At 41.1% G+C, this 18,744-nt stretch overlaps 4 protein-coding genes across 4 annotated transcripts; all 4 read left to right on the top strand.

Moving 5' to 3' along the window:
• The first annotated feature begins 2,883 nt into the window (after positions 1–2,883).
• On the top strand, positions 2,884–3,971 carry LOC131979350 (trace amine-associated receptor 13c-like). The gene is made up of 2 exons (XM_059343305.1): positions 2,884–3,056; positions 3,155–3,971. Exons 1-2 carry the CDS (start codon positions 2,884–2,886, stop codon positions 3,969–3,971), a joined length of 990 nt encoding a protein of 329 aa, XP_059199288.1.
• Positions 3,972–7,305: 3,334 nt separating this feature from the next.
• Positions 7,306–8,393, top strand: LOC131979359 (trace amine-associated receptor 13c-like). Its single transcript, XM_059343314.1, has 2 exons — positions 7,306–7,478; positions 7,577–8,393. Exons 1-2 carry the CDS (start codon positions 7,306–7,308, stop codon positions 8,391–8,393), a joined length of 990 nt encoding a protein of 329 aa, XP_059199297.1.
• A 3,339-nt stretch (positions 8,394–11,732) lies between these two features.
• Positions 11,733–12,820, top strand: LOC131979367 (trace amine-associated receptor 13c-like). Its single transcript, XM_059343327.1, has 2 exons — positions 11,733–11,905; positions 12,004–12,820. The coding sequence occupies exons 1-2, from the start codon at positions 11,733–11,735 to the stop codon at positions 12,818–12,820; spliced, it is 990 nt and encodes a 329-aa protein (XP_059199310.1).
• Positions 12,821–17,656: 4,836 nt separating this feature from the next.
• LOC131979337 (trace amine-associated receptor 13c-like) lies at positions 17,657–18,744 on the top strand. The gene is made up of 2 exons (XM_059343289.1): positions 17,657–17,829; positions 17,928–18,744. The coding sequence occupies exons 1-2, from the start codon at positions 17,657–17,659 to the stop codon at positions 18,742–18,744; spliced, it is 990 nt and encodes a 329-aa protein (XP_059199272.1).

Raw genomic sequence — 18,744 nt, 5'->3', positions numbered from 1 at the left:
TTTTTATTCACAGTTTAACTTACGCTGTGAATTTAGCTTAACATGTGTCTTTGTTCAAAACAAGGGGCATAGAAGAGACACCAGCATGGACCAGAGAGGGAAATGAACTATATAAGCATTTACTTTCTATTTTCTATAATATTCATGAGGAACTGTATATATATTATAGGACATAAATTCACATAACTAACATTCATATGTGTGGAGCATATTTATGATGCCATATTTATTATTCGTAGGATCTGTTAAAATGTTATTTGAAATGCCTTTGATAGATTTTCAAAACAAACAAAGTGATGTGATTAAAGCTGAGCCTCCAAAAAAGGAAGCAATTTACAATGATCTGCTTAGACACATGGCTGCAGATACAATAAACCCCACGTTAATACATTACATTACTGACATAGTATCCTGACTTGAGGGTACTTTTTATCCATGGGCCTGTTGAAAAGTCCAGTATCTGGGTCTGCACACTATCAAGACTACTGGGACGTAAACGACACCACGCCCCTATGCAAACTAACCATTCTCTTTCTAACCTGGCACCACAAGATCACACAGACAATATACTTATGTACCATATACTGAATTTGTTTTCCAACACAGACATACACATTTGAAGAGGAATTCAAAGTTTGCACATGGTCCTTTGTTCTGACGTCTACACCTCAAAACGTAACAAGCCATCGCCTTTCTTCATTTACAAATAGTCTGTTTGATTAGATAGTGTGTATTTTGCTAATTTTGCTTTACTTTTGAATGAATGATTTCTGGAATATACATGCTGTCCTTTTAATGTTATACATGTATGAATGACGCCAACCTCTTCCATTAGAAAAACTCCATATCCTTCAACCTTTCCAAAAATATTCATATAGTAATTTGGCTATCATTGTTAAGTTTATTATCAATAAGTGATCCAAATTGATAGTTTAGTAACTTTATGAGACTTATTTGACGGACACACTTGAGGCGGCTGTGGCTCAGTTGGTAGAGCGATTGGAGGGTTGGTAGTTCGATCCCCGACCATGGCAGCCTACATGTCGAAGTATCCTTGAGCAAGATACTGAATCCCAAATGGTTCCTGATGCTGCGTTCATTGATATGTGAATGAATTCCCAATGGTGGCAGGTGGCACCGTTTAGGGTAGCCTCTGCCACCAGCATGAACGTGTGTGTGAATGGGTGAGTGAGCGCAGTCTGCAGTGTAAAGCGTTTTGAATGGTCGCAAAGCAACTACAAAAGCATTATATAAGTCCAGGTCCATGATTTACTTGAATTGGCTCTTTTCTCTGTTATACAGAGTGGTGCCCTATTTCGAGGTGACTTAAAGTTAATCCAGTCATATAATTTAATATCATTAATAATTATTTATGATAATTATTATTAACAGCCATCTTAACACACTTTTGAACTGTGAGACGCACACAAGTGGTGCTCAGGTCTGGAGCACAAGTAAATCCCAACACAAGTCTTCCCCTGGGTCTTCAGACTCTGCCTACTCCTCAGGGGACATTTTGGTCAGATTTAGGAATTCCTCTGGGTGTTCGTTTACCACTCGATGGTATCCCCCGTTCAGGTCAGTGGTTCTCTGCTGAATGCAGCCTGAGCCAAGCCTAGCTTACCCTTCCTGAGTCATCTAATGGCTTGCTGGAACTTCCTTGAGGCCAACCAAGGGTCTTTCTTCATGGCCTTGCCAAACTACTCAGAACATCTTCATTTTTTGCTTTGGTGATTGCCAAAGCAGCAGCCACAGCCCTTCTGGTGGACCAGTACCCATCCACTGCTTCACGATACCCCAGGACCAATCAGGCTTGAAAGGCCTTCATTTTAAATCTGCAGTTTCCTCAGTTATCTTCCTGTCACTGAACTCAGCACCTCGCAGTCGTGTCCACAATGGAGAATTTGAACATGGTCTGTTACAGAGGTGAAAGTGGAAGGGTGTTCAGTTACCAAAAACATTTTTTAAACCATCCTATGCTTAAGCATTGTATTTCTTATGGCCAATCAATTGCTTGCACAGGAGTCTAATAGCAAAACACCATTCAGGTTCAGATCAGGGAGGATGTCACTCCCAATGCAATCACTCTCCTCCAGATTTCTCCATAGCTGCCTATGTGAGCGTTGAAGTCCCCCAATATAACTATAGAGTCCTCAGTCAGCACCCTTTTCAGTATGCCCCCCCAGAGAATCCAAGAAGGCTGGGTACTCCATTTGCTGTTATTCACAGACTTCCTCACATGACCCACAATTGCAAAGAGGTGGTCCTGATGTCTCTGGGGGCAAACTCCAAGTGTCCCATGAGCATGAGAATGGACTTCATATACTCATGTATATTCAGCATGTAGGGTAGTGGGGGTAAAGGGATGAGGGTACATGGAGAGCTGGGCCTCTTGCTGGCTGGCAGCACAGTTGCTGTGTCCAATAAAAAGATAGGTAAAAGGGAGGTTTCCCCTTTTATAGCCTTTGTGTGAAACCTTTCTGTCTAATTGGTCAGTTGACCTTTGAAACTTTGAGGATTGAAAATCCTAAATTGGTGGATGGAAACACACATTGCCATTTCTGTCAGGAGATCAGCTTTGTTCATGGACTACAGGTTCCCATGTAGAAATACATATGCGTCTAAGCCATGGCTGCCATTACATATGATCAGAAAGTGTAGCATCAGGAAACAGTGCAAAGGTTTGTTATACTATCACACCAATGCTCTGCAGTAGGCTTAAGGACACTGCCAAGTGGTCACCTGGCTAGACTTACTGTAGACCTCTAGAGGAAAAGGTGAGAGAGTGGATGGGGAGGAGAAACATAAACCCAATATGAATATTTGAAAGAGAGCTGCAGCCAGAGAGCTGCCAGTGTTCAGTAGCCTCTCCTCTCTCTGATGATGGAGACCCTGGAAGAAACTGAACTCTGCTTTCCACAACTGACCAACACTTCATGCAGGAAGACCCAGCGTTCTCACTTTGCAGCCATTCCTATTTACATTATATTGTCTTCAATCTCTCTGCTCACGGCAACTCTCAACCTGCTGGTCATCATATCCATTTCACACTTTAGGTGAATGTGTCTTTGTGTTTCAGTGATAGATTTTTATTGGCTGATATGATAATTTTCACACAAAAAATAGTATATTTGTTTCTCTCTTGTCTCTCCAGGCAGCTCCACACTCCCACCAACCTCCTCCTCCTCTCTCTGGCTGTCTCAGATTTCTTTGTTGGCCTCCTCATGTTCTTTCAAATTATGCTCATAGACGGCTGCTGGCTCTTTGGTGACCTCATGTGTATTCTTTATAATGTAGTAGACTACATTATTACTTCTGCATCAGTAGGAAACATGGTGCTTATATCTGTTGATAGATACTTGGCTATTTGTGAGCCTCTGCATTACTCCACTAAGGTCACAGAAAAAAAAGTTCAAGTCTGTGTTTGTCTCTGTTGGATATGTTCTACTGTTTTTCACAGTGTGTTGTTTAAAAATAATCTTAAACACCCAGGCAGGTATAACTCCTGTATTGGAGAGTGTGTGGTTGTTATTGATTATGCTGCAGGGATTGCAGATCTTTTTTATACCTTTCTCGGTCCTGTCACTGTCATCATAGTTCTGTATATTAGAGTGTTTGTGGTGGCTGTGTCTCAGGCTCGTGCCATGAGGTCTCATGTTGCTGCTGTCACAGTCCAACAATCAGTCAAGGTAACTGCACAAAAATCTGAGCTGAAAGCAGCCAGGACTCTTGGTGTTGTTATTGTTGTGTTTCTTATATGTACCTGCCCTTATTTTTGTGTTGCACTAACAGGCCAGGAGACCATGCTCAATGCTTCATCTGCTGCCTTTGTAATATGTTTGTTCTATTTCAACTCGTGTCTGAACCCTCTGATCTATGCACTTTTTTATCCCTGGTTCAGAAAATCTATTAAACTGATTGTTACACTAAAGATCCTGCAGGCTGACTCCTGTGACGCCAACATACTGTAGAGAAAGGGGAGCCACCAACATGAAGTCTTGTGAGACATCTCATGAGTCAAAGACGTCAAAAGATGTTTGGACAAAAAGAAAGGCTATTGCCAAATGCTGTTGTGAAGGCAAAATTATTAGACATATTGTAAATCAAATGTGAGCGGTAGATTATTTTTCATATGGGGAATTACTGACAAAACAATACATTTTATGCATTGGGACAGAAATATGTTTTGTTATTGCATGAGTCTGCTGATCATTGGAAGCAGTGTAGGGATTTCTTGCACAGCTTAATTAACCTTCTTTCAAGTTGCATAGAGAAAGTGAAAACAATTAAAAGTCAGAATTATGTGTGTTTTGACAACCTCTAGTGTTCATTGTCAGCTTTTTATCATTTTTGTTTTTGTATGGGCGATGAATTATACTTCAATCTTTTGAGCATTTGAGTAACACAAGCCCCATGAATGTTTTTATTCACAGTTTAACTTACGCTGTGAATTTAGCTTAACATGTGTATTTGTTCAAAACAAGGGGCATAGAAGAGACACCAGCATGGACCAGAGAGGGAAATGGACTATATAAGCATTTACTTTCTATTTTCTATAATATTCATGAGGAACTGTATATATATTATAGGACATAAATTCACATAACTAACATTCATATGTGTGAAGCATATTTATGATGCCATATTTATTATTCGTAGGATCTGTTAAAATGTTATTTGAAATGCCTTTGATAGATTTTCAAAACAAACAAAGTGATGTGATTAAAGCTGAGCCTCCAAAAAAGGAAGCAATATACAATGATCTGCTTAGACACATGGCTGCAGATACAATAAACCCCACGTTAATACATTACATTACTGACATAGTATCCTGACTTGAGGGTACTTTTTATCCATGGGCCTGTTGAAAAGTCCAGTATCTGGGTCTGCACACTATCAAGACTACTGGGACGTAAACGACACCACGCCCCTATGCAAACTAACCATTCTCTTTCTAACCTGGCACCACAAGATCACACAGACAATATACTTATGTACCATATACTGAATTTGTTTTCCAACACAGACATACACATTTGAAGAGGAATTCAATGTTTGCACATGGTCCTTTGTTCTGACGTCTACACCTCAAAACGTAACAAGCCATCGCCTTTCTTCATTTACAAATAGTCTGTTTGGATTAGATAGTGTGTATTTTGCTAATTTTGCTTTACTTTTGAATGAATGATTTCTGGAATATACATGCTGTCCTTTTAATGTTATACATGTATGAATGACGCCAACCTCTTCCATTAGAAAAACTTCATATCCTTCAACCTTTCCAAAAATATTCATATAGTAATTTGGCTATCATTGTTAAGTTTATTATTAATAAGTGATCCAAATTGATAGTTTAGTAACTTTATGAGACTTATTTGACGGACACACTTGAGGCGGCTGTGGCTCAGTTGGTAGAGCGATTGGAGGGTTGGTAGTTCGATCCCCGACCATGGCAGCCTACATGTCGAAGTATCCTTGAGCAAGATACTGAATCCCAAATGGTTCCTGATGCTGCGTTCATTGATATGTGAATGAATTCCCAATGGTGGCAGGTGGCACCGTTTAGGGTAGCCTCTGCCACCAGTATGAATGTGTGTGTGAACGGGTGAATGAGCGCAGACTGTAGTGTAAAGCGCTTCGAGTGGTCGCAAAGCGACTACAAAAGCGTTATATAAGTGGAGGTCCATGATTTACTTGAATTGGCTCTTTTCTCAGTTATACAGAGTGGTGCCCTATTTCGAGGTGACTTAAAGTAAATCCAGTCATATAATTTAATATCATCAATAATTATTCATGATAATTATTATTAACAGCCATCTTAACACACTTTTGAACTGGGAGACGCACACAAGTGGTGCTCAGGTCTGGAGCACAAGTAAATCCCAACACTAGTCTTCCCTTGGGTCTTCAGACTCTGCCTACTCCTCAGGGGACATGTTGGTCAGATTTAAGAATTCCTCTGGGTGTTCTTTTACCACTCGATGGTATCCCCCGTTCAGGTCAGTGGTTCTCTGCTGAATGCAGCCTGAGCCAAGCTTAGCTTACCCTTCTTGAGTCATCTAATGGCTTGCTGGAACTTCCTTGAGGCCAACCAAGGGTCTTTCTTCATGGCCTTGCCAAACTACTTAGAACATCTTCATTTTTTGCTTTGGTGATTGCCAAAGCAGCACCCACAGCCCTTCTGGTGGACCAGTACCCATCCACTGCTTCACGATACCGCAGGACCAATCAGGCTCGAAAGGCCTTCATTTTAAATCTGCAGTTTCTTCAGTTATCTTCCTGTCACTGAACACAGCACCTCGCAGTCGCCTCCACAATGGAGAATTTGAACATGGTCTGTTACAGAGGTGAAAGTGGAAGGGTGTTCAGTTACCAAGAACATTTTTTGAAACCATCCTATGCTTAAACATTGTGTTTCTTATGGCCAATCAATTACTTGCACAGAAGTCTAATAGCAAAACACCATTCAGGTTCAGATCAGGGAGGATGTCACTCCCAATGCAATCACTCTCCTCCAGATTTCTCCATAGCTGCCTATGTGAGCGTTGAAGTCCCCCAATATAACTATAGAGTCCTCAGTCAGCACCCTTTTCAGTATGCCCCACCAGAGAATCCAAGAAGGCTGGGTACTCCATTTGCTGTTATTCACAGACTTCCTCACATGACCCACAATTGCAAAGAGGTGGGCCTGATGTCTCTGGGGGCAAACTCCAAGTGTCCCATGAGCATGAGAATGGACTTCATATACTCATGTATATTCAGCATGAAGGGTAGCGGGGATAAAGGGATGAGGGTACATGGAGAGCTGGGCCTCTTGCTGGCTGGCAGCGCAGTTGCAGTGTCCAATAAAAAGATAGGTCAAAGGGAGGTTTCCCCTTTTATAGCCTTTGTGTGAAACCTTTCTGTCTAATTGGTCAGTTGACCTTTGAAACTTTGAGGATTGAAAATCCTAAATTGGTGGATGGAAACACACATTGCCATTTCTGTCAGGAGATCAGCTTTGTTCATGGACTACAGGTTCCCATGTAGAAATACATATGCATCTAAGCCATGGCTGCCATTACATATGATCAGAAAGTGTAGCATCAGGAAACAGTGCAAAGGTTTGTTATACTATCACACCAATGCTCTGCAGTAGGCTTAAGAACACTGCCAAGTGGTCACCTGGCTAGACTTACTGTAGACCTCTAGAGGAAAAGGTGAGAGAGCGGATGGGGAGGAGAAACATAAACCCAATATGAATAATTGAAAGAGAGCTGCAGCCAGAGAGCTGCCAGTGTTCAGTAGCCTCTCCTCTCTCTGATGATGGAGACCCTGGAAGAAACTGAACTCTGCTTTCCACAACTGACCAACACTTCATGCAGGAAGATCCAGCGTTCTCACTTTGCAGCCATTCCTATTTACATTATATTGTCTTCAATCTCTCTGCTCACTGCAACTCTCAACCTGCTGGTCATCATATCCATTTCACACTTTAGGTGAATGTGTATTTGTGTTTCAGTGATAGATTTTTATTGGCTGATATGATAATTTTCACACAAAAAATAGTATATTTGTTTCTCTCTTGTCTCTCCAGGCAGCTCCACACCCCCACCAACCTCCTCCTCCTCTCTCTGGCTGTCTCAGATTTCTTAGTTGGCCTCCTGATGTTCTTTCAAATTATGCTCATAGACGGCTGCTGGTTCTTTGGTGACCTCATGTGTATTCTTTATAATGTAGTAGACTACATTATTACTTCTGCCTCAGTAGGAAACATGGTGCTTATATCTGTTGATAGATACTTGGCTATTTGTGAGCCTCTGCATTACTCCACCAAGGTCACAGAAAAAAAAGTTAAAGTCTGTGTTTGTCTGTGTTGGATCTGCTCTGTTTTATATAATAGCCTCACATTGAAGGATAATCTTAAACACCCAGGCAGGTATAACTCCTGTATTGGAGAGTGTGTTGTTGTTATTGATTATGCTGCAGGGATTGCAGATCTTTTTTTTACCTTTCTCGGTCCGGTCACTGTCATCATAGTTCTGTATATGAGAGTGTTTGTGGTGGCTGTGTCTCAAGCTCGTGCCATGAGGTCTCATGTTGTTACTGTCACAGTCCAACGATCAGTCAAGGTAACTGCACAAACATCTGAGCTGAAAGCAGCCAGGACTCTTGGTGTTGTTATTGTTGTGTTTCTTATATGTGTCTGCCCATATTTTTGTGTTGCACTAACAGGCCAGGACACCATGCTCAATGCTTCATCTGCTGCCTTTGTAATATGTTTGTTCTATTTCAACTCATGTCTGAACCCTCTGATCTATGCACTTTTTTACCCGTGGTTCAGAAAATCTATTAAGCTGATTGTTACACTAAAGTTCCTGCAGGCTGACTCCTGTGAGGCCAACATACTGTAGAGAAAGGGGAGCCACCAACATGAAGTCTTGTGAGACATCTCATGAGTCAAAGACGTCAAAAGATGTTTGGACAAAAAGAAAGGCTACTGCCAAATGCTGTTGTGAAGGCAAAATTATTAGACATATTGTAAATCAAATGTGAGAAGCAGATTATTTTTCATATGGGGAATAACTGACAAAACAATACATTTATGCATTGGGACAGAAATATGTTTTGTTATTGCGTGAGTCAGCCTTCCTCTGCTGATCATTGGAAGCAGTGTAGGGATTTCTTGCACAGCTTAATTAACCTTCTTTCAAGTTGCATAGAGCAAGTGAAAACAATTAAAAGTCAGAATTTTGTGTGTTTTGACAACCTCTAGTGTTCATTGTCAGCTTTTTATCATTTTTGTTTTTGTAGGGGCGATGAATTATACTTCAATCTTTTGAGCATTTGAGTAACACAAGCCCCATGAATGTTTTTATTCACAGTTTAATTTACGCTGTGAATTTAGCTTAACATGTGTATTTGTTCAAAACAAGGGGCATAGAAGAGACACCAGCATGGACCAGAGAGGGAAATGGACTATATAAGCATTTACTTTCTATTTTCTATAATATTCATGAAGAACTGTATATATATTATAGGACATAAATTCACATAACTAACATTCATATGTGTGAAGCATATTTATGATGCCATATTTATTATTCGTAGGATCTGTTAAAATGTTATTTGAAATGCCTTTGATAGATTTTCAAAACAAACAAAGTGATGTGATTAAAGCTGAGCCTCCAAAAAAGGAAGCAATATACAATGATCTGCTTAGACACATGGCTGCAGATACAATAAACCCCACGTTAAAACATTACATTACTGACATAGTATCCTGACTTGAGGGTACTTTTTATCCATGGGCCTGTTGAAAAGACCAGTATCTGGGTCTGCACACTATCAAGACTACTGGGACATAAACGACACCACGCCACTATGCAAACTAACCATTCTCTTTCTAACCTGGCACCACAAGATCACACAGACAATATACTTATGCATCATATACTGAATTTGTTTTCCAACACAGACATACACATTTGAAGAGGAATTCAAAGTTTGCACATGGTCCTTTGTTCTGACGTCTACACCTCAAAACGTAACAAGCCATCGCCTTTCTTCATTTACAAATAGTCTGTTTGGATTAGATAGTGTGTATTTTGCTAATTTTGCTTTTCCTTTTGAATGAATGATTTCTGGAATATACATGCTGTCCTTTTAATGTTATACATGTATGAATGACGCCAACCTCTTCCATTAGAAAAACTCCATATCCTTCAACCTTTCCAAAAATATTCATATAGTAATTTGGCTATCATTGTTAAGTTTATTATTAATAAGTGATCCAAATTGATAGTTTAGTAACTTTATGAGACTTATTTGACGGACACACTTGAGGCGGCTGTGGCTCAGTTGGTAGAGCGATCGGAGGGTTGGTAGTTCGATCCCCGACCATGGCAGCCTACATGTCGAAGTATCCTTGAGCAAGATACTGAATCCCAAATGGTTCCTGATGCTGCGTTCATTGATATGTGAATGAATTCCCAATGGTGGCAGGTGGCACCGTTTAGGGTAGCCTCTGCCACCAGTACGAATGTGTGTGTGAACGGGTGAATGAGCGCAGTCTGTAGTGTAAAGCGCTTCGAGTGGTCGCAAAGCGACTACAAAAGCGTTATATAAGTGGAGGTCCATGATTTACTTGAATTGGCTCTTTTCTCAGTTATACAGAGTGATGCCCTATTTCGAGGTGACTTAAAGTAAATCCAGTCATATAATTTAATATCAATAATTATTCATGATAATTATTATTAACAGCCATCTTAACACACTTTTGAACTGTGAGACGCACACAAGTGGTGCTCAGGTCTGGAGCACACGTAAATCCCAACACTAGTCTTCCCCTGGGTCTTCAGACTCTACCTACTCCTCAGGGGACATGTTGGTCAGATTTAGGAATTCCTCTGGGTGTTCTTTTACCACTCGATGGTATCCCCCGTTCAGGTCAGTGGTTCTCTGCTGAATGCAGCCTGAGCCAAGCTTAGCTTACCCTTCTTGAGTCATCTAATGGCTTGCTGGAACTTCCTTGAGGCCAACCAAGGGTCTTTCTTCATGGCCTTGCCAAACTACTCAGAACATCTTCATTTTTTGCTTTGGTGATTGCCAAAGCAGCAGCCACAGCCCTTCTGGTGGACCAGTACCCATCCACTGCTTCACGATACCCCAGGACCAATCAGGCTTGAAAGGCCTTAATTTTAAATCTGCAGTTTCTTCAGTTATCTTCCTGTCACTGAACACAGCACCTCGCAGTCGCCTCCACAATGGAGAATTTGAACATGGTCTGTTACAGAGGTGAAAGTGGAAGGGTGTTCAGTTACCAAGAACATTTTTGAAACCATCCTATGCTTAAACATTGTGTTTCTTAGGGCCAATCAATTACTTGCACAGAAGTCTAATAGCAAAACACCATTCAGGTTCAGATCAGGGAGGATGTCACTCCCAATGCAATCACTCTCCTCCAGATTTCTCCATAGCTGCCTATGTGAGCGTTGAAGTCCCCCAATATAACTAATAGTCCTCAGTCAGCACCCTTTTCAGTATGCCCCACCAGAGAATCCAAGAAGGCTGGGTACTCCATTTGCTGTTATTCACAGACTTCCTCACATGACCCACAATTGCAAAGAGGTGGTCCTGATGTCTCTGGGGGCAAACTCCAAGTGTCCCATGAGCATGAGAATGGACTTCATATACTCATGTATATTCAGCATGTAGGGTAGCGGGGATAAAGGGATGAGGGTACATGGAGAGCTGGGCCTCTTGCTGGCTGGCAGCACAGTTGCAGTGTCCAATAAAAAGATAGGTCAAAGGGAGGTTTCCCCTTTTATAGCCTTTGTGTGAAACCTTTCTGTCTAGTTGGTCAGTTGACCTTTGAAACTTTGAGGATTGAAAATCCTAAATTGGTGGATGGAAACACACATTGCCATTTCTGTCAGGAGATCAGCATTGTTCATGGACTACAGGTTCCCATGTAGAAATACATATGCGTCTAAGCCATGGCTGCCTTTACATATGATCAGAAAGTGTAGCATCAGGAAACAGTGCAAAGGTTTGTTATACTATCACACCAATGCTCTGCAGTAGGCTTAAGGACACTGCCAAGTGGTCACCTGTCTAGACTTACTGTAGACCTCTAGAGGAAAAGGTGAGAGAGCGGATGGGGAGGAGAAACATAAACCCAATATGAAAAATTGAAAGAGAGCTGCAGCCAGAGAGCTGCTAGTGTTCAGTAGCCTCTCCTCTCTCTGATGATGGAGAACCTGGAAGAAACTGAACTCTGCTTTCCACAACTGACCAACACTTCATGCAGGAAGACCCAGCAACCTCACTTTGCAGCCATTCTTTTTTACATTATATTGTCTTCAATCTGTCTGCTCACGGCAACTCTCAACCTGCTGGTCATCATATCCATTTCACACTTTAGGTGAATGTGTATTTGTGTTTCAGTGATAGATTTTTATTGGCTGATATGATTATTTTCACACAAAAAATAGTATATTTGTTTCTCTCTTGTCTCTCCAGGCAGCTCCTCACTCCCACCAACCTCCTCCTCCTCTCTCTGGCTGTCTCAGATTTCTTAGTTGGCCTCCTCATGTTCATTCAAATTATGCTCATAGATGGCTGCTGGCTCTTTGGTGACCTCATGTGTATTCTTTATAATGTAGTAGACTACATTATTACTTCTGCATCAGTAGGAAACATGGTGCTTATATCTGTTGATAGATACTTGGCTATTTGTGAGCCTCTGCATTACTCCACCAAGGTCACAGAAAAAAAAGTTCAAGTCTGTGTTTGTCTCTGTTGGATATGTTCTACTGTTTTTCACAGTGTGTTGTTTAAAAATAATCTTAAACAGCCAGGCAGGTATAACTCCTGTATTGGAGAGTGTGTGGTTGTTATTGATTATGCTGCAGGGATTGCAGATCTTTTTTTTACCTTTCTCGGTCCTGTCACTGTCATCATAGTTCTGTATATGAGAGTGTTTGTGGTGGCTGTGTCTCAAGCTCGTGCCATGAGGTCTCATGTTGCTGCTGTCACAGTCCAACAATCAGTCAAGGTAACTGCACAAAAATCTGAGCTGAAAGCAGCCAGGACTCTTGGTGTTGTTATTGTTGTGTTTCTTATATGTGTCTGCCCTTATTTTTGTGTTGCACTAACAGGCCAGGACACCATGCTCAATGCTTCAACTAATACCTTTGTAATGTGTTTGTTCTATTTCAACTCGTGTCTGAACCCTCTGATCTATGCCCTTTTTTACCCCTGGTTCAGAAAATCTATAAAACTGATTGTTACACTAAAGATCCTGCAGGCTGACTCCTGTGAGGCCAACATACTGTAGAGAAAGGGGAGCCACCAACATGAAGTCTTGTGAGACATCTCATGAGTCAAAGACGTCAAAAGATGTTTGGACAAAAAGAAAGGCTATTGCCAAATGCTGTTGTGAAGGCAAAATTATTAGACATAATGTAAATCAAATGTGAGAGGCAGATTATTTGTCATATGGGGAATTACTGAAAAAACAATACATTTTATGCATTGGGACAGAAATATGTTTTGTTATTGCATGAGTCTGCTGATCATTGGAAGCAGTGTAGAGATTTCTTGCACAGCCTAATTAACCTTCTTTCAAGTTGCATAGAGAAAGTGAAAACAATTAAAAGTCAGAATTATGTGTGTTTTGACAACCTCTAGTGTTCATTGTCAGCTTTTTATCATTTTTTTTTGTATGGGCGATGAATTATATTCCAATCTTTTTTGCATTTGAGTAACACAAGCCCCATGAATGTTTTTATTCACAGTTTAACTTACGCTGTGAATTTAGCTTAATATAATTTGTTCAAAACAAGGGGCATAGAAGAGACACCAGCATGGGCCAGAGAGGGAAATGAACTATGTAAGCATTTACTTTCTATTTTCTATAATATTCATGAGGGACTGTATATATATTATAGGACATAAATTCACATAACTAACATTCATATGTGTGAAGCATATTTATGATGCCATATTTATTATTCGTAGGATCTGTTAAAATGTTATTTGAAATGCCTTTGATAGATTTTCAAAACAAAGTGATGTGATTAAAGCTGAGCCTCCAAAAAAGGAAGCAATACACAATGATCTGCTTAGACACATGGCTGCAGATACAATAAACCCCACGTTAATACATTACATTACTGACATAGTATCCTGACTTGTGTAGCCCTGTGGCTATTATTTTCATTCATTCATATACAGATATTAAAATGTTTGTGTTTATAATACATAGTAGTTCATGAAGTGTAAATATGTTAAAAATGTTGGATTATAAAATGTTAAAACAGTCATTTAATATACAGTTACAAGACAGAGATAAGAGTGGTGTTATTTAAAAAAAATCCTTCATAGGTAATGTCAGCACAAGGAGACCTCGATTGTTGTGGGGCAGTAAAGCATCTTTCTTTTTATTCTCCCATCTTTGTATGTCTGTAGAGCCAATCCTGTCCTCACCTTGTTCAGGTAGGAGGGACTTAGCATCACCTACACACTGCAGTAAAGTTAGCGGTAGCAGAGCCTGCTTTATCGGCATCCGAGTTGGATAGCTGTAAACTGTAAAGTAAAGTAGAAACACTCTTAACTTCCAAGACTGACGGAGAGTCGTCCTGTGGTCAATGTGTGTGAACTCTGTGAAGCTGCCAGAGGTAAATTCATGTGTTTTGATGTGCTGGGTGCTGTTGTTTATTTGTAACGTGTATAAAACGAGCTGAATCGCTAATCACCATTAGCCTTTAGCTTAGCCTCCTCAGAGGCCGTCACACTGTTTTGTTCTGCATAAGTTAGCAATTGCTAATGTGTGTGATACATTCTGTGGGTTTTTCACCATGAATAGGCCTGTAGCTCAGTTACTAAGAGGAATTGTGTGATTCAGGACCGAACATTTGCCATAAGAGGGAGAGAGTGAGGACCGGGAGAGCCCTGGACCGTGGAGAGAGACTGTAGCTGCTGTACTTGAGCGTGGTTTCCCCGTACCGTGTTGCTGCACGCTCCGCCCCCTTGCCGCTGAAACTGCACCTTGCCTTTTAAACCCTTTCCCCCCATTTTCATCTCTGACTGTGAGGATTCGTGAGTACACTAACACCTTGCACGTGTTTTTTTGTTTGTGCTGGTTAAAACCCAGTGAACTGGCCACCGGCCTCCACGCTCACAAGCATCGAATGGGCCTGCAACGTTTTTATTTTCATTTACATTTAATAGCCCGGCGTGAATGTGTGTGTGAGTGTGGGCTGTGTACACTTGAGTTGACCTAGTCACTTTGGTTTTGCATCCTCTCAGTGGGTTTAACAGTGGTCATTTGTGTATAAACCTTCCAGTGCATTATGTGAGAGATGTATACTGTTATACATGCATACTTAAAGGTCAACAGTGAACTGGTTAAATAATTTCTCATTCGTAACTGTGTAATAAATAGATTTTGTTAATTCAACTAAATCCTGTGTTGTAATTACGAAGATAATACTGTTTGGATAAATATAAATTAGGTTAAAATGAACTTTTGTTTTTAAAGGGGAAGTACCAAATTTTGCGTTTACTTCTTTAGAGTTATTGGAGGCACCGCCAAGTTATTTTATTTCACTATTAAAGGTATCATAGGTAGCGCCATCTTTAGACGAACTCAGGCCCCGTCCCACTGTACTACAACACCCCAATTAGTCAATATTTCATAGCTACATGGGACTGGGGTTACACTTGAGGGTACTTTTTATCCATGAGCCTGTTGAAAAGTCCAGTATCTGGGTCTGCACACTATCAAGACTGGGACATAAACGACACCACGCCACTATGCAAACTAACCATTCTCTTTCTAACCTGGCACCACAAGATCACACACACAATATACTTATGCACCATATACTGAATTTGTTTTCCAACACAGACATACACATTTGAAGAGGAATTCAAAGTTTGCACATGGTCCTTTGTTCTGACATCTACACCTCAAAACGTAACAAGCCATCGCCTTTCTTCATTTACAAATAGTCTGTTTAGATTAGATAGTGTGTATTTTGCTCATTTTGCTTTACTTTTGAATGAATGATTTCTGGAATATACATGCTGTCCTTTTAATGTTATACATGTATGAATGACACCAACCTCTTCCATTAGAAAAACTCCATATCCTTCAACCTTTCCAAAAATATTCATATAGTAATTTGGCTATAATTGTTAAGTTTTTTATTAATCAGTGATCCAAATTGATAGTTTAGTAACTTTATGAGACTTATTTGACGGACACACTTGGGGCGGCTGTGGCTCAGTTGGTAGAGCGATCGGAGGGTTGGTGGTTCGATCCCCGACCATGGCAGCCTACATGTCGAAGTATCCTTGAGCAAGATACTGAATCCCAAATGGCTCCTGATGCTGCGTTCATCGGTGTGTGAATGAATTCCCAATGGTGGCAGGTGGCACCGTTTAGGATAGCCTCTGCCACCAGTATGACTGTATGTGTGAACGGGTAAATGAGCGCAGTCTGTAGTGTAAAGCGCTTTGAGTGGTCTCAAAGCAACTACAAAAGCGTTATATAAGTGCAGGACAGGTCCATGCTCTGTTATACAGAGTGGTGCCCTATTTCGAGGTGACTTAAAGTAAATCCAGTCATATAATTTAAAATCATTAATAATTATTTATAATAATCATTCTTAACAGCCATCTTAACACACTTTTGAACTGTGAGACGCACACAAGTGGTGCTCAGGTCTGGAGCACAAGTAAATCCCAACACTAGTCTTCCCCTGGGTCTTCAGACTCTGCCTACTCCTCAGGGGACATGTTGGTCAGATTTAGGAATTCCTCTGGGTGTTCTTTTACCACTCGATGGTATCCCCCTTTCAGGTCAGTGGTTCTCTGCTGAATGCAGCCTGAGCCAAGCCTAGCTTACCCTTCCTGAGTCATCTAATGGCTTGCTGGAACTTCCTTGAGGCCAACCAAGGGTCTTTCTTCATGGCCTTGCCAAACTACTTAGAACATCTTCATTTTTTGCTTTGGTGATTGCCAAAGCAGCAGCCACAGCCCTTCTGGTGGACCAGTACCCATCCACTGCTTCACGATACCCCAGGACCAATCAGGCTTGAAAGGCCTTCATTTTAAATCTGCAGTTTCTTCAGTTATCTTCCTGTCACTGAACACAGCACCTCGCAGTCGCCTCCACAATGGAGAATTTGAACATGGTCTGTTACAGAGGTGAAAGTGAAAGGGTGTTCAGTTACCAAGAACATTTTTTGAAACCATCCTATGCTTAAACATTGTGTTTCTTATGGCCAATCAATTACTTGCACAGAAGTCTAATAGCAAAACACCATTCAGGTTCAGATCAGGGAGGATGTTACTCCCAATGCAATCACTCTCCTCCAGATTTCTCCATAGCTGCCTATGTGAGCGTTGAAGTCCCCCAATATAACTATAGAGTCCTCAGTCAGCACCCTTTTCAGTATGCCCCACCAGAGAATCCAAGAAGGCTGGGTACTCCATTTGCTGTTATTCACAGACTTCCTCACATGACCCACAATTGCAGAGAGGTGGTCCTGATGTCTCTGGGGGCAAACTCCAAGTGTCCCATGAGCATGAGAATGGACTTCATATACTCATGTATATTCAGCATGTAGGGTAGCGGGGATAAAGGGATGAGGGTACATGGAGAGCTGGGCCTCTTGCTGGCTGGCAGCACAGTTGCAGTGTCCAATAAAAAGATAGGTCAAAGGGAGGTTTCCCCTTTTATAGCCTTTGAGTGAAACCTTTCTGTCTAGTTGGTCAGTTGACCTTTGAAACTTTGAGGATTGAAAATCCTAAATTGGTGGATGGAAACACACATTGCCATTTCTGTCAGGAGATCAGCTTTGTTCATGGACTACAGGTTCCCATGTAGAAATACATATGCGTCTAAGCCATGGCTGCCATTCTATATGATCAGAAAGTGTAGCATCAGGAAACAGTGCAAAGGTTTGTTATACTATCACACCAATGCTCTGCAGTAGGCTTAAGGACACTGCCAAGTGGTCACCTGGCTAGACTTACTGTAGACCTCTAGAGGAAAAGGTGAGAGAGCGGATGGGGAGGAGAAACATAAATCCAATATGAATAATTGAAAGAGAGCTGCAGCCAGAGAGCTGCCAGTGTTCAGTAGCCTCTCCTCTCTCTGATGATGAAGACCCTGGAAGAAACTGAACTCTGCTTTCCACAACTGACCAACACTTCATGCAGGAAGACCCAGCGTCCTCACTTTGCAGCCATTCTTATTTACATTATATTGTCTTCAATCTCTCTGCTCACTGCAACTCTCAACCTGCTGGTCATCATATCCATTTCACACTTTAAGTGAATTGTGTTTTTGTGGTTCAGTGATGGATTTTTATCGACAAATGTGATTTTCACCAAAAAAAAATGATATGTTTGTTTCTCTCTTGTCCTTCCAGGCAGCTCCACACTCCCACCAACCTCCTCCTCCTCTCTCTGGCTGTCTCAGATTTCTTTGTTGGCCTCCTGATGTTCTTTCAAATTATGCTCATAGACGGCTGCTGGTTCTTTGGTGACCTCATTTGTATTCTTTATAATGTAGTAGTCTGCATTATTACTTCTGCCTCTGTAGGAAACATGGTGCTCATATCTGTTGATAGATACTTGGCTATTTGTGAGCCTCTGCATTACTCCATCAAAATCACACAAAAAACAGCTCAAGTCTGTGTTTGTCTGTGTTGGATCTGCTCTGTTTTGTATAATAGCCTCATAATGAAGGATAATCTTAAACACCCAGGCAGGTATAAGTCCTGCATTGGAGAATGTGTGGTTGTTATTGGTTATGCTGCAGGGATTGCAGATCTTTTTTTTACCTTTCTCGGTCCGGTCACTGTCATCATAGTTCTGTATATGAGAGTGTTTGTGGTGGCTGTGTCTCAGGCTCGTGCCATGAGGTCTAATGTTGCTGCTGTCACAGTCCAACAATCAGTTAAGGTAACTGCACAAAAATCTGAGCTGAAAGCAGCCAGGACTCTTGGTGTTGTTATTGTTGTGTTTCTTATATGTGTCTGCCCTTTTTTTTGTGTTGCACTAACAGGTCAGGACACCATGCTCAATGCTTCATCTGCTGCCTTTGTAATATGTTTGTTCTATTTCAACTCGTGTCTGAACCCTCTAATCTATGCACTTTTTTACCCCTGGTTCAGAAAATCTATTAAACTGATTGTTACACTAAAGTTCCTGCAGGCTTACTCCTGTGACGCCAACATACTGTAG

This window comes from Centropristis striata, chromosome 10, assembly GCF_030273125.1.
Source record: "Centropristis striata isolate RG_2023a ecotype Rhode Island chromosome 10, C.striata_1.0, whole genome shotgun sequence".
NCBI lineage: Eukaryota > Metazoa > Chordata > Actinopteri > Perciformes > Serranidae > Centropristis > Centropristis striata.
Note: the sequence above shows the minus strand (reverse complement) of the source record. Positions and strands in the feature narration are given on the sequence as shown.